At 49.5% G+C, this 15,509-nt stretch overlaps 4 protein-coding genes across 4 annotated transcripts; 2 read left to right on the top strand and 2 right to left on the bottom strand.

The window, feature by feature from the left end:
• Positions 1 to 2,097: 2,097 nt before the first annotated feature.
• On the top strand, positions 2,098 to 3,289 carry FPRO_01553 (putative L-arabinitol 4-dehydrogenase; the record flags this gene model as incomplete). Its single annotated transcript, XM_031230195.1, has 2 exons — positions 2,098 to 2,294; positions 2,359 to 3,289. The coding sequence occupies 2 exons, from the start codon at positions 2,098 to 2,100 to the stop codon at positions 3,287 to 3,289; spliced, it is 1,128 nt and encodes a 375-aa protein (XP_031074920.1).
• Positions 3,290 to 3,895: 606 nt separating this feature from the next.
• Positions 3,896 to 4,606, top strand: FPRO_01554 (uncharacterized protein; the record flags this gene model as incomplete). Its single annotated transcript, XM_031230184.1, has 3 exons — positions 3,896 to 4,172; positions 4,234 to 4,318; positions 4,375 to 4,606. 3 exons carry the CDS (start codon positions 3,896 to 3,898, stop codon positions 4,604 to 4,606), a joined length of 594 nt encoding a protein of 197 aa, XP_031074919.1.
• A 2,089-nt stretch (positions 4,607 to 6,695) lies between these two features.
• On the bottom strand, positions 6,696 to 7,956 carry FPRO_01555 (uncharacterized protein; the record flags this gene model as incomplete). The annotated part of the gene is made up of 7 exons (XM_031230173.1): positions 6,696 to 6,735; positions 6,793 to 7,218; positions 7,266 to 7,415; positions 7,466 to 7,522; positions 7,579 to 7,727; positions 7,777 to 7,879; positions 7,931 to 7,956. 7 exons carry the CDS (start codon positions 7,954 to 7,956, stop codon positions 6,696 to 6,698), a joined length of 951 nt encoding a protein of 316 aa, XP_031074918.1.
• A 1,200-nt stretch (positions 7,957 to 9,156) lies between these two features.
• Positions 9,157 to 9,373, bottom strand: FPRO_01556 (uncharacterized protein; the record flags this gene model as incomplete). Its single annotated transcript, XM_031230162.1, is given in 2 exon segments — positions 9,157 to 9,215; positions 9,229 to 9,373. 2 exon segments carry the CDS (start codon positions 9,371 to 9,373, stop codon positions 9,157 to 9,159), a joined length of 204 nt encoding a protein of 67 aa, XP_031074917.1.
• Positions 9,374 to 15,509: the final 6,136 nt, after the last annotated feature.

The following is a 15,509-nucleotide window of genomic DNA, read 5'->3' as shown; positions in this document are numbered from 1 at the left end:
ATGATATTTTGGAGGCAATTTGATGATACCCACGGAATCAAGTCCCTCGCCTATCTCACCACTGTAAAGCGCTTGGGGAATGCTTCTAATCACGATTCGACGTTCGGACCAAGACTTCTTGTGATTGATTGGAAATGCGCATGCACGGCATATCGGCCCTGTGGCCTATTTTTGAGAGCGGAGGTGCTTTGCACAGTGTCGGATCTAGCTGAGGGCTAATCCCAACTGAAAATAGAGCATATAACCCAATTGAACAAGCCAGGGATAGTTGCATCACGAGAATGCCGCTGCTACCGTGCTATGCCCATTACTGCAGGAGCTCTCGAGATGGACAACAGGATTTCCAGAACAGATCGGATTAGTCGACGTTTCGCTGTTTGAAGCAAATGGGTTGGTGGAAGAAGAGATCGGAGATCAGCCTAAAGCTGACGCTTTGGGAACATTGTTGCGAGAGAAACGACACCTTCACCATGCCAGCAGTGTTAGGAGGTCGTACTGCCCGCGTGCGCTTTGACGAACACTGGCTGTAGGGAACTGGGTTGTTTCGTATACGATCCATATATCACAAGACAGCCACCTTTTATGTATGTATAGGTAGACTCGCTATTGACAAATCGAACGGGGGTGCCGTGTCTGGATTGGACAGTGAGCATCTGACTTTGACATGTCCGTAGTGTGATGTTTCGAGGAGTCTATAAGTGCACCGGGATGTTCCAAAGGAATATCATCCGTAAGTCGTTGGGGTATTGGCGGGGTTTGAAATTACCGTCAAGGAGTCTCATACGCGGATGTAAATGCAGATGCGGGCGCGTTGATCTCGCTACCTCCTTGCTTGTCTTTGTACGGTCAACAATGCATGAACATCAATTGACAGCAGCCTTCCAGGAAAGACTGGATTGAGAAGTTGGCAGCTGACTTTACGAGATTTCAGATGTTCTTATGACTTTGGATTGTTGAAAAAAGATCCGCAAAGAGCTGTAGGGGACCCCAGCAGCGATACACCATCCCCCACAAACATTGACTACCTATACCTGGTCCACCAAGACTTTGGGTCTTCGGGTCTTTGGGAAACACACGCTAGATGGTACGGATCCGAAGAAAATGCGTCGCGAAATGCTCGAGTACACTGCAATTGGCCCGGTTGGCGCGATCTGGAAGCTCTCGGGCAGGGTTTATTTTCGGCGTAACACTGTCTTGAAAGAGTAACGTTGGGTCAGATAATAAACTACGGGAATTGGATATTGAATTTGGACCCGCCGACAGCTCCAACTGCTGGATTAGCCGTACCAGTTAAGAGCCGCCCTGAGTACCCTTGGCTCCGCCGGGAGAATGTCACAAGTCGATGTCGACGAGATTCTGCGTTCCGGTTGTGGATGGACATGCAGGGCCGGAGAGCCGCCGGCATCATTATCATGATGCAGTACCTAAGTTAACTAATAGCGAAAGAAGGCCCTGCAGTGATATGCCGGGAGCCCTTGAGGATGACCATGTAGGTATCTCTCTCCTCTGGTCTGGCCTCCAAGTACAATCAAGCACAGTACCTACCCATAGGTAGGCATGGGCCGGATATCTATCCAGAAGAAGCTTGTGAAGCGACCGGCAAAAAGCTGGAGAATGAATTCAACCGCGAATTGAACTTAGCTGAAGAGAAGCCACTTTGCACTAGAAGCCCGTTGCAGTGGGATGGCGTCTTGGGATTCTCGGATCCTGTTTCTGTGATTGGCGCGGGAGTCGATATGCAGTGGGTGATACAGCCTCCACCGAGGCAAACCCCACAATCCCCTCATACCTAGTGAGCGACGTGCGAGAGCTGTTGGCGTGTCCGGATCTCGAGGCCCTGCGTTATTGTTTCAACGTGGGGAATCAGTTTTGCCTTGGTACCAGGCAACCAAACATATACCAGGCGATAGTAGAGCGCATGACCCCAAATTTTCTCCGTGGGAGAAATGGGTATGATTTAAAAAGACCCTTTGCGCCTCGCTCTGCGGGTTCGTTCCCTCGACTTGTGTCTTCTTTAAGCCTATCTTGAACTCAAACGTCTCATAGCACCGATATCAGACTCCAGTCGTACGAAGTAAAACACACACATCGCCCACCATGAGCCCTTCAGCAGTCGAAGGAAACGGGGTCTCGGATGTCAAGACGACTCTCAAGCCTAACATTGGCGTTTACACCAACCCCAATCATGACCTCTGGGTAACGGCTGCTGAACCCTCTGCTGAATCCGTCAAGTCCGGCTCCGACTTGAAGCATGGCGAGGTCAGTGTTGCTATCCGCAGCACTGGTATCTGCGGGTAAGTTGCCGTCAATCATGTTCTGACCCCGCCTCAATTAGAACAACCACTGACCGGGGTATAGCTCTGATGTTCACTTCTGGCATGCTGGCTGCATCGGTCCTATGATCGTGGAGGGCGACCACATCTTGGGCCATGAGTCGGCCGGCGAGGTCATCGCCGTGCACCCTTCTGTCAGCAATCTCAAGGTTGGCGACCGGGTCGCTGTCGAGCCAAATATCCCCTGCGGTACCTGCGAGCCCTGCCTTACTGGCCGATACAATGGTTGTGAGAGCGTCCTGTTCCTGTCAACACCACCTGTTCCTGGCATGTTGCGCCGATATATCAACCACCCGGCTGTCTGGTGCCATAAGATTGGAAACATGTCGTTTGAGAACGGCGCTCTCCTCGAGCCCCTCAGTGTTGCCCTTGCTGGCATGCAGAGGGCCCAGGTCGCCCTGGGAGACCCCGTCCTGATTTGCGGTGCTGGACCTATCGGTCTGATCACCCTTCAGTGCTGTGCCGCCGCAGGTGCTTCTCCTATCGTCATCACGGACATTTCAGAGAGCCGGTTGGCATTTGCTAAGGAGCTCTGCCCTCGCGTGATTACACACAAGGTTGAGCGACTGTCAGCTGAGGACTCCGCCAAAGCGATTGTTAAGAGCTTTGGAGGCATTGAGCCCAGTGTTGCTCTGGAGTGTACCGGTGTCGAAAGCAGTATTGCCGCTGCCGTCTGGTCAGTGAAGTTTGGCGGCAAGGTTTTTATCATTGGCGTCGGGAAGAACGAGATCAACATCCCCTTCATGCGCGCAAGTGTACGGGAAGTCGACATTCAGCTACAGTACCGTTATTGCAACACCTGGCCTAGAGCCATCCGCTTGGTTGAGAGCAACGTAGTTGACCTCTCAAAGCTCGTCACTCACAAGTTCAAGCTTGAGGATGCCATCAAGGCGTTTGAGACGTCTGCAGATGCCAAGAGCGGGGCCATCAAGGTCATGATCCAGAGCCTGGATTGAAGACGTGAGTAATGATCAATATAAATTTGGTGCTCGGCGTATTTTTTTGATTCATAGGCGCGGGTCCGTTAGAAGACCGTACAAATAGCCTCTATTTGGGATATAGACATGAGAACATGAAATCTGGTGAAGAACTTTTGGCGATGAACTGGTGAATTGAACATGAATATGAATGCTTGTGCAGCCCGATAAAACAGATGCTGGATAGGAAAATGTCGAATGCGCCACTTGGGAGCTTGAATTCAAGACAAGGAAACCAATGGATTTTGACTGCTGTCCTCAAGGAGTTCATTTGCAAAGATATAGCAGTAAAGATATGTATAATACACAATTCAATGAGGTTCTTGCCAGCTTGTAGGTAGAGACCATCCAGCGGCAGCGCGGCTAGCAAATCCGAAAACGGTCTAGTGTCTCGAGCCGTCGGCTACAACCACCATCCAGCGAGTTCTTCCGAGCTTTTTTTCTCCCTCAGACGACCTCACTCAAGATCCAGACCCAGCTTCGACTCCATCAATTGACCACCCGCCGCCGGTCTTTTTACTCCACGGAGCTCCGATTTCGAATCTACGAGGCATCTCGCACTCTTTTACTGCCTGATCCGTCACCATGTCTTCTCTCGCTCGTCCCATGCTCCGTTCGCCCGCTCTCCGCGTCGCCGCCCGACGCTTCGAGAGCACCGCCGCCCAGAAGGCCACCGAGAACGCAAAGCAGGCTGCCTCCAAAGCCACCGAGAATGCTAAGTTGGCTGCCTCAAGGGCCCAGGAAGGTCTGTCGCGTGTCACAACCGCTGCCGGTCCTGCTATTGCTGGTTACGCCAAGGGCGTTGCCAGCACTCTAGGCAAGGTTGGCGGACGAACGGGCAAGGTCATCGGCTTCATTGAACGTACGTGGATCATTGCAAAATTCACAACCGGTGGCCATTGATTGTTGACATTATAATGCAGGACAGGTCCCATTCGTCGTTTACTACTCCAAGGTCGCCCTCGAGCTGGGCAAGTTCGTTTTCCACAACCAGAAGATGAGCCCTCCGTGAGTTCACACGAGTCCTACGTATGGCGGGGCATCAACTAATTCATATCTCATAGCAACCTGGCCACCTTCCAAAACACATACCAGAGCATCATCAAGTCCATCCAGAACCGTACCATCATCCAGTCTTCTCAGAACGCCATCCAGCAGGTACGGAATATCGGTCCTGCTCAGCTCGCCGCTGGCGGTGTTGTCGCAGCTGAGGTCCTCGGCTTTTTCACCGTTGGTGAGATTATTGGACGATTCAAGCTTGTTGGCTACCGTGGCGAGGCCTCTTCCCACCACTAAATATGTCTCGTGTAGTAAGGAGCAGGAGTTGTGATGATAGATGAGTGCCGGACGATGTGATAACAAAGAAGGATGAATGGGCTTTAGACTTGGTTCTCCCCGGCTGAGGACGCCTGAAAAGGGCTGGTTGGAGACCGTTTGTTTGAGGGGGAGTTGAAAACTGGGAGACTTGGGAATACCGGTCTCACCGGACCTGTGATGTTTGTCCTCTGAGCACTTTTCTTTTGTAGAACTGTACATCAACCAGCCTCTGGCGGGCTGCCCCCTTCGTGGACAGCTTTCAACAATGATATTTAATAACTGTATGAGCCTTCTTGTGATGAATCAAATGCTCCTTAATTGCAATCGTCTCGGTAGCTCACATGACTTGTCATGATGTATAGTCACCTGGGAGGGGTTAACAAATGCCTAAGACTGCCTGCCACAGTCTGATGTTACTGACTCACAACTAAGACTCTTGATGTGGTTTATCCTAGGTGGCCCAAGTTGTCTACGATCGGGATTTTCTGGAATGGACCATTGCTACTGCTTTGCCTCGAGGCTTTCTTTTTCTTTTTAAGAGAGGAAGTTGATTTGTGGAATTGTCCTTAGACATGACTGTCATTTGACTTTATACCTAACTAGGAGCAATGACAGTTGGTGAGTCCTAGAAATATAGTATAAGTCGAGAAATGAGTCAGTATGACTACAGATGGGCCCTCGTATAGGGTCTTCTTAGTATGTGGTCCCTATACTAACAATGCTGCTGAAGACTGAAGACGTCTTTCAATACGAACCTTGTTTCCTGTGCAAAAGGAAGTTGCGGTTGAAGGGGGATTCGCATGAGGAAACTTATTCCACAGCCTTACTCAACCCCACGAAATACAAGCTCACAACTTTCAAGTCCATTAAGCGTACTTTATCTATATGAATGTATGTAGGGTAAACAAACATCCATGGAATGGCAAATGCGTGGCACAATGCACTTTGAACGTATTCACATTTCTGTATGAGAGTTTGGGTCTAGTATGAGTGAGCTCTGCAAAGCTCCCAGATCGATTTGCCAGATGATACCAGCAAATGTGATTTCCTCAACCTCCTGAGCGAGTTGAGATCCCACGATCCCTGAACTGAGCAAACTAGCTCACTGGGGCAAGTCTTGCGAAGGACGTGCTCAATCCTCATCTGCCATATCAACTTCTTTGTCATAGCTTGATGAACCTTGGGCTTGTCCACCACCTTCTGCTTCTGGAAATAAGGACAGATATGGGGTGTATAAGCCCTTTCTTCCGATGTTACCTCCTCCACACAGAAGAAGTGAATCAGGCGTCTAATAGACGACAGAATGACGGACCACGAGGACAGACGTGGGAGTACAGCCGCGCGCGAAAATAAGATGTGGAATATATTCACCGAACGCAGAGCGATGCGGTTGAGTATTTCGTATAGTCCGGACCCTGGCCGATGCTGAAGGCCCGTCCCGACACGCGCGGACCTAGGATACTATGGAGTCCGATATTGGCCCTTGGCAAAAACGGCGTCGTTCTTACCAGCGCTTCTACCACAACAGGTAGCAGAACCCTTGCCAGCGAAAGAGAGCGCAGATAATATGGCCCTTGGCAGATGATTGTGGCCAGGTGACCGTTATCTAGCGGTCAGATAATTTGAAAAGATCGACAGCCTTGTTCAGGATGGTGGACTGGTTGATGTGATCAAGACCCCGCCCGCTGTTGGTGATACAATTGAGAATCCTTGCCTGTTGGTGACCGTCGGTACCATGCTGCCATTGAGGTAAGGCGTGTCTTCAAATTCAAGGGGCCCCCGGATATGGCAAGCGAGGAGTACTGCAGCATTGGGAAATCGTGGTACCATTTATGGGTCGTCAGGATGCAGTTGCGCGCAAAAGCGCTGGCGCCGGCGCTTGAAACCCTGCCAGTTCACCAGGCCGATTTGGATTGGAAACCATGCCATTCCCCAAATCGACGGACCGATGGCTTCACCACGCTCCTCAGCGTAATGTGCTTCGAACAATGCGCATCAGTATTGCCAAGGCTGTTCGTATTCCTTGCGTTATGCGGTGAATACCCCCCGCTTGAATGAGCATTTGGTATTACTGTTGAGGTCCGGGCTTCCTAGCCGTCCAGACATGACTGCGAAAGCATTAGTAGGCCATCAAGTGTGCCGGTAGGAGGCGTTTGTAGACTCACATATTACAATAAGTGTGATAGCGCAAAACACACGTTTCGCGCTTCGCTCTCTCACATAGCTCACGGACATCCTCGGCCTCGAATCCGAGTTTCTCGATTAGGGGTTTTAAGCTCATGGCCTCCAGACTATGAGACAGTCCGATGTTGAACCATCGAGCGATTTCACGTTCATTTCGATCAGCAGACCAGGGGCAAACATAGGCCTTGATCACCTCCTGCTTGACATCTGTGAAACCTGTAGCTTCGAGCATTTGCCGATGTTCCTGCGGTATGACTCTGACACTGCGGTTGAATCGATCCATGCCGTCGAGAAAAAGCTCTGCCCACTTCACGAATGCGGAATTTGCTGGGCGTTCATCATCATCACATCGGGGTATCCAGTCAACCTCAATGTGCTCCAGGAAGCCGATGCCTGGAGTCAAGTGCCTAGTGAGGTATCAGTGTGATGCTGAAAGATATAGTTCCGAACATACTCAAAGGCATTGTGGTAGACTTGAGGCCACAAGTCCGTCTGAATACTGCCAAGTAGCATTCGCATATGAATCAAATCGCAGTCCGCTAGTAGGGGCCCCCAAGACGGTTCTTCAATGTCATACTGCTTTGGCATAAAGCCAGGGGGGATCCTATCTACATTAGCCGATGGCCTACAAAGAGCGAGTGTGAGCGAGCATACAATGCTGGTTGAATCTGATTCAGGTCTACGGCCATGATCTGAGCATCTGAGAGACATCTTCTTTAGGTCAGTAACGTAGTGATAAACGAGATCAATGGCACAGGCATTCATACTCTTCAGCCACATTGATTGCCCAAATACCTGTGCCCGTACCAATATCCATGATTCTGGGCGAGGTGCGTCTGATGGGAGCTAGAAATGGCTTGTTGTCTCGTGCCAGAAGGAAGACTTTATGAAATATATCCAAACGATTCAACTCTTCCTGTTGCTGGTCAGGTGGCGTACGATATTGTCATTTTCAGACGACTTACTGAGTCAATTGGAAATAAGTATTTGCCAGGTTTCCAAGAGCCATAGAAACGGCCATGTTGCCAGAACCCATCTTGAAGGTATCGCCCTTCCGACTCGTTCACGCTGCATTGCATATGTAAGATTGGCTGCCCGACAAAGAGATCTATAGCATACCTGTTTTGAGGAGGCATTACAACCATGGATGAAAACTGTCGAGGCTGCAATGTCCCAATGTCCCAATGAAGCGCAGGGCCTTGGACGAGGGCCACAAGGCAAGGCTGCAGCAAGACGTGATTTGCCGGTGGGAGATTACACAAGTAATCCGAGCTGCGTTTTTGAAACCAGACTGAGCCAAGTTTCTAGTTCTGGTGGAGAATATCGCTGCGAGAGTTAGCAGACGCACGAAAGTGAAGAAGACAAGATCCACCAGGTGAAGTATAAAGAAAAAATAAAGCGAATATTGTCGAAGGAATGAACGTGGGAAGCAATGCGGGTCCGACAGAACGAGAACCTAAATATTTTCAAGGGAATGCGATATTTGAGTTGTCAGGACAAGCCCAACATGCTTCGGGCACCTTGGGACTTGATGGGTTGTTTCAACCAAACTTGAGGATCGCCCGGGCATACACACTAACACAGCCCAAAGAACCTCAGCGGCGATAAGGCTGGGAGGGCACAATATTGCAGTTGTGCTTATAGCAGCTCCTGTGGATCAAAGCAGAGAAAGCTTCATCCAATGGTGTTTATGGCCATGTTTGAGTTGGCTGAGAGTCCTGGGGGAGCAGAAGGCTTGAAAAGAGAAGAGAGAGTAGGATGTCTGAGAAGCCTCAGGATGAACCCGCACAGAGGGTTTATAGTATGAACTTACCGAATATGAGCGAGTCCAGAGGCCGAAGCACGTGTATTAGAGAGACCAGAAGCCGTCCAGGAAAACGCCAGGAATGTTATGGAGTGTCGAATAAGAGGTTGAGAAGATAAATTTACGCGAATCGCAAATTCACCCGAGGTGAAACGTCGGTGTCAGGACTTGAAGATGTTGTGCTGGGCGTAGGTTGTGTATATATATAATGCAACTGGACAGAAGACCTCCTGGATGCATTCCAATTTCAGTGCCTGTGTCGAGAATACGGCCAAGTTGGCTCACGAAGCAAGGAGATGGGAGGCGGTTGTGAGATGAAGGGCTCAACTGAGTTGAGTTTGAAGACTGTAGGAGGGGTTTTTGTTCTCTCGTGATCCTCTTTTCGAGACTTGTGGACCGAAAAGTCTGAGCCCAGATGAACACCGAGTAGTTAATTGAGATAATAGAGGCTCGTAGCTGGAGGTAAACAAACGCAAAGGGCATTAAAAAGGTCATGGGCAAGAAAGAAGCCGGAAAAGATGAGGAGGAAGGTTGTTGATACTTATTGTCGCCAGCAAGAGTGTGGAGCTGGAGCGTGGGACATGGATACAGCTAAGGTACCTAGCTAACTTACAGCACCGTAGGTAGCTTAAGGCAAGACAGGCTAACAGGGCAAGGCGAGGCAAGGCAGCCCTAGGCACAGCGTTAGAGGTACAGGTACGGGCACAGGTACAGAGACAGAGGCAAAGACAAGCAGAGGCAGAGACAGAGACGGGCATGGATGGATCCAATGGGTCCTACCTAGCAGTTTAGGTGGACGTGGGACCTTGGACCTTGGACCTTGGACCTTGGACCTTGAACCTGTGGGTGTGTGCCCCTCGAGGGTTCGCCCCTCTTCATTTTTGCATTACACCCCCTGTTGAGATGACGGCTGTTGGTCGAGTCCTGCTTGTTATTTGTATTGTGATTATTATTATCATGCGCCTCGAAAAGCGGTCGAAGCCTTGTGTTACCATCCCTGGAGAATCTTTCTGGTGGCCATGAGAACACCTCAGGCAGCCCACTTCAGATTACCATACTTACTAGTAGTAACTTATCAAATGCCACTGAAGCCAGCGGCACTATTACAACTTTTGACCAGCCCGGGACTAAGATGGGTCGAGCTGAAAATAGATCAGAATCGTAAACTTGCCATTCATATTCCGATCCCCAATTTCACTACTAAGTACCAGAAAGTGGTCAAGAGGATATCCAAAAGCTTGCGCCAAGGGTGTCGCCAAATAGCGTCGCCAAAGTACCGTTCCGTATCAACATTAATCACAACCTAATGAAACCCACACACAGCTCATTCAGAGGGGCAACCAACCTCGATATCGCTGGGCTATGCTACCTACCTACCTACCTACCTACCTACCTAGCGGGGCTGATGGATGGATTCGTGTGAGAACCACTTGTTGTGTTTTATGCAAGGAACTTAACCTGCCTTACCTACCCGTCCATACTGCACCTACAGTACATACATGCGCTCACTCGCTGTCTCTGACTGACAGCCTTTGGCTTTGGACGCTCTGCAGCACCTGCAGCGAACTCCTTCATCGCGTACCTTATCCAGTCCATCAAAATTGTAATAGCTTATGCCTCACATTCCCTTGGCTGGCCTCCCCAGGCGGCCTGTGACGTTGGTTTCCATGGCCCAAATGGTCTCCCGAGGAGGTCTTGTTATTCTGCAACGCACGATATCACATCCATCCTTGGGGTCCTTTCTCTTTCCAGTCTTACGGTATGTGATGAGGTTGCACCGATGGCCGTTTGGCCATCTTTGGAATAGCAGGGAGAGGAGGAGTGCTGGATCTCAACGTGCGAAACATTCAGCCATGATGGCTTTCCCTTGTACATGATTGATTGATGCCGTTGAGTGCAATGATAGATATGGCTGTCACCGGTTGACGGCGCTGAAGCCGCAACCGCCCATTGGCCTCGGGCGGTGGACGACGGACGACGGGTGCCGTTTAGGTTCTTTTCTTCTCTTGTTCGTGTTGGTTCCGTCCCTCCCTCTAACCGCGCCCCCGATCAGCCACTGATCGCTGTCACTGTGGAGGATGAGGGGTTCGTCCCGCTGTTGGTTGTGTTTCGGGGGAGGATACCAATGCCCCTAGCCGACGACGGTCATGTCTCTAATCACTTTAGCATCCATCGAGCCAACAGGGAACATGGGACTAGATGAGGAGACTTGGTGAAGACAAAAATGCCAGGATTGACTCGGTTGTTGTAATCGATGTGATGATTCTAGATTTGATGCTGGTTCGAGACATTTTCTATCGGGCGTCAAATGGATTTTGTGGGATGCGCGTCGCTTTTCCCGAGCGATCTTTAACAATACCAGGCGGTTTCTTTTCTGCAACAAACATTCACGGCTTCGTTCATGTTGGGTTTTGAATCGAGACGGCTGGCTCATCGTCTACCAACATTGGATGTAAGATTATTGGCCCATGACCTTTTTCCCCGGGCATTGTCCGGACTAACATCTCATTGGACCATGCATCTGAAACAGCACAGAAATTCATTTGAGATGAACTGTTACTCGGAACGCCGTGTCGACTTGGATACTACAGAGAGGAAGTTTTGAAAACAAGAAAACAAAAATAGGTTCCCGAGAGCAGTGTGACAACCCAGTCTCAGTTGAATTGTAGGCTGTTTGTGCGTCGAACCATGCCTGGTAGGGAGGAAAGAAGCTCTCCATTATCAAAGGTGGTGCGCCAGTCATCAGGTGATGATGCTAACTGCCTATATCAACGAACCTATCATTCAGAGGTATTGTACGGATACTCTGTTGAAAAAAAAGAAAAAAGAAAAACCTGTCCCAGTTCTCTTCTCGCTGACGACAACCTTGTCATGGTCAAACACACCAACCCGATGTCGTGGGCGAGTTCCCTAGTGCCCGCCCGCTTCTCCCTACGACATCACAGACTGTCGAGGCTCAAGCCCTGAATCAAGCACCGTACCACTGAAATGCGCCAAAACTGTCAGGGGATGTTGCTTACGCTAGGGAGATGCTACGGAAACTAGTGCACAGAACCCCTGCCGTCCAAGGCTCCGTCTTGGAACATTGGCGCTGAACTCAGGTGCTGTTTGGCTCCAAGGCCCGCCCTTGGTTTTTGTTTCGTCCCATTTCGGTCTCCTTTCTCCATCATCTTGTTGCTCGCTTCTCACCGATGAATTGCTTGCTTCGATGAAGCTCCTGATCGGGTATATAAATGCGTGCCATTTACTTCGGTGGATACCGATGATCCAATTAGTTCTCTTCCCCACCAATCTGATACTCACCATCTGATCCAATGTCTCTCAGAAATGGATGGGTCGTCCGCCATATTTACATACGAATTCATGTCTAAGCTTGTATGCTCAACCCGATTGCTGTCTCCCCGTAGACCTATTTTTCAGGAAGTCTCAGATCAGACTCGTTATCCTCAACATATTAGCTGGACTGGGCTGAAGGCCCTATATACCAAGATTGCTCTGATATTGGTGCATCGCGCTAAGCAAGCAGCGTGCAGGGCCAATGCTTCATCATCCAACACAGGAAATCTGGAAGGTCCTGGTTGACCCGGCATTTCGATAGCCATATCAGTTCCTCAAGCCTTGATCATGGACGCAGAATTTTACCGCTTATCTCTTCTTGGTAACGTATTATTGTGAAGCTGACATGAAGATCTCCAGTTCAGCGAGTCGGGTCACCGCAGCTTGGACTATTGCATACCAACATATGATCAATCACCCAAATCAGTGTCATTATACGAAAAAATAGTCTGCGCTTATCATGTTCATACCATGTGATCGGTCGAGGCGTGACATATAGCATGCACAGCCTTGCCAAGAAAACAACTTCTTTGTCACCATATTTCATCGGTTCAGGTGTTGGACTAACTCAAGTGGATAAGGGCACTTGCAGTCTTACTCTGTCTTCTTGTCTTCTTATAAGATGCTGAGAAAACAGTTTCCCCAAAAAGTACATATCGATCAATGTCTAGTGGGAGAACCCCCAAGACATTCGCTTCTTTGGGGCAGACACATCTCGGTGCAACTATTCTGGGCATCTTATCAAACACGGTTCCCTCAACCATCAATGCAGCAGGTAGCTTCGGCCAATTGATGAGTGCATTCCCCGAAATCGACTAATGTCTGGTCAGGTTTGTTCCCGACTGGCAGACTGCCTCACAATGTTTCTTCGGATAGCACCAATCAGAGATAATGACGGTTCTCTCGTGATGTACTCCATCATGCAAGGTCCAAGGTCCAAGGGAGCAAGATGAGGGTTGTTGAGTTACATATCCCTGAACCTTGCAACCCTCCGCGCTAACCCAAATTACCAAAGGATTGGGTCCGAGATACCTTCGATGCAGATCCCAGAGCCCGCAACAAAAGCCAGATCTAGCAGTGGGCTTTTAAGTCTATTGCACCGTACTTCTTCATCGTCATTTCAATGCTGTATGGCATGCTACAACGGGCTTCAGAGCATGGTATAGCAGCAAGAGATGAGGTTTGTACTCGATTCTGAACTCTCCAAGATATAGTCAAGAATCACCGCCGTCGTCTTATTACCACTCTGTTGATTGTGAGGAATCCACTCTCAGCTCATCAGCTCACTGAGAGACTGCATCTTAACCGAGGCAATTCCGGGAAACGAACCGCTCGTTGCCCTATAGTTAGCTACATATCAGTATGGCTGCTAATCACGTATCATCAAGATGACTACTGCAAAGCTTGCACTAATCACTTCAATGGGGGCGGCGCACCATGATCTGTTGTGCCAGCCCCAGATATTCATACCACACGTGCCATGACTACTGGCGCGATTCGCGCGGTAATGTTACTGCCCAGCTTTAGACTCGAACCAAGTCAGCAAATACATCTACTGGGACTTGCGACAAGTCGACTTTGGGCTTGACCCGGCCTAGGTCATCAACGCAAATGGGCTATTTCATACTTCCCGCTCCTCACCGCTTCAGTAGTCGGAGAGGTCCAGGGAAGTGGACGAACGAGTGGAGATATCCAGAGGTATCTGTGAGTTTGGTTAATAGGTGCTAGACCCTGGCAACGAGAGAGTTTGATACGAGACAAAACTTAACCGACACACCTCCATCGAACGAACCCACAGTAGACTAGGCTGTACCATCCTGTCGGATCCCTCTATACCTACACGTACAGTACCTATACATTGGCCCACGTATGGCTATTGTAATGAGATAGTAAACGCCAATTGTTCTAGGTAGTCAAGAGAACAGTTACTGACAACGATGCGTATTTCACGTCGTTCTTTCGGGATCGTCGATATAAACACATTATCAAACCAATCTTACCTTCAGCTGCACAACATCTATGTCTCAGCATAAACACAAGATCAAATTGGAGTTTCCGTCTCCTGAGGGTGTCCCAGAATCAAGAAAGTACCAATCTCACAAGATGGAATGGCTGGGGCTGCAGCTCTCTAGCAGGGTTCATCAGTAGTTTACCTTGCACATGCTTGACCACCTATGTATGTATGTACGATAACGTCGCTGATTTCTGGTCATGGTTGGACTGTTAGGTAGCAGCGTCAGCATTTTTGGTAAGTCATTACCGGCCACCAATTGAAGGAAGCGAAAAGCTTGATGATACCGAAATTCGATTGCCATGTTAATTCATGCGAGACAAGTGTAATACAAGAAGCGAGTCTGTCACTCGGGCTGGGCTGAGACTCCCAACTCCGCTATGACGGTACCGCACATGTACCTAATTTACACCCCGGTAATTGAGGCCCCCAGCAATCCCTGTTGCCTATGCCGTTTTGGTGTAAAGACCCGACCAGTTCCAAACTGTCGGGACAGTGTGTGGGGTCTGTGAAATTGGTTGGAGTTGTGAGACTTGTGTCCGTGCCTACTCCGTTCTTTGTGACTGAAGGCATTTCTACTACTGTAGGCTGGTAGTCAAGCCCAAGCATATTGGCACACCACGACGTCCTAAACCTTTCGCCCATATATATATAGACGTTTTTTTCATGAGGTAAATAGGGACCCATAGTCCGTATGTCAATCGCAATCACTCCAGATATGAGTTTCAATGCCACACCAATAGGCATATTAGTGTGCCTCTAAACATGCCGCCAGAACACCCCCAAAGGCTACACAAAACAATGAGCCGCTGCCTGTCCTCGGGGAGCAAGAAAACAGTGAACCTTACTGTAGGGTGTAAAAATAAACTTAGCAAAAGTCATCCTAAACTTAGGCTATATTACCCCAAGTCTTTTTGTCATTTAGGATCGAGGTCCTGTGTCTCCTTTCCTCCCCTAGCCTGTGAGTCTATATCATAATACTATTGAGCTAAGACTCGTCTGCACCGACCAGACGATCCTTCGTTCAACACCGACGCAAGAAGACGCCGAACAGACGAAAGATATCCCGCTAGGTTTCAACATACAACCCTATTGGACAACCCGAACCAACAACATAGCACCCCCTCAACACCCATTAAAAGCTGCCACCACACGCCGGCTCGTAGCTGCAGATTGTCTGTGGTCCCAGCCCCGGAGCCGACCCTAGACTGAGTCCGCCCTCTCACCTCACCTCACTTGCCTTGCCTACCTCTCACCCTCACTGCCCACCCGCCCTCTTAGCACAATCCCACCGCTACGGACCAACAGCATAAGCCTAGCCCTACATAGGTTAGGCGTGACCCACTTGACATGGCTGTTTTGTACAATACTCGCTCCATGTACGTCTAAGCAAAACACGGCTTGTTTTGGAAGTGCTGAGGTTGACTACCAACATACATGAATCCTTCCACCTCGACCTTTTACTTTGCCCGGTTCGAAATACCCGTTTTGTTGAGCCGATGACGGCGGAAGCTTGTGCTGTCGTTCTCTTGCCAAGCTTATTATGC

The sequence above is a fragment of the Fusarium proliferatum genome (genome assembly GCF_900067095.1).
Source record: "Fusarium proliferatum ET1 genome assembly, contig: FPRO_scaffold001, whole genome shotgun sequence".
Lineage (NCBI taxonomy): Eukaryota > Fungi > Ascomycota > Sordariomycetes > Hypocreales > Nectriaceae > Fusarium > Fusarium proliferatum.
This window is presented reverse-complemented; position numbering and strand designations above follow the sequence as displayed.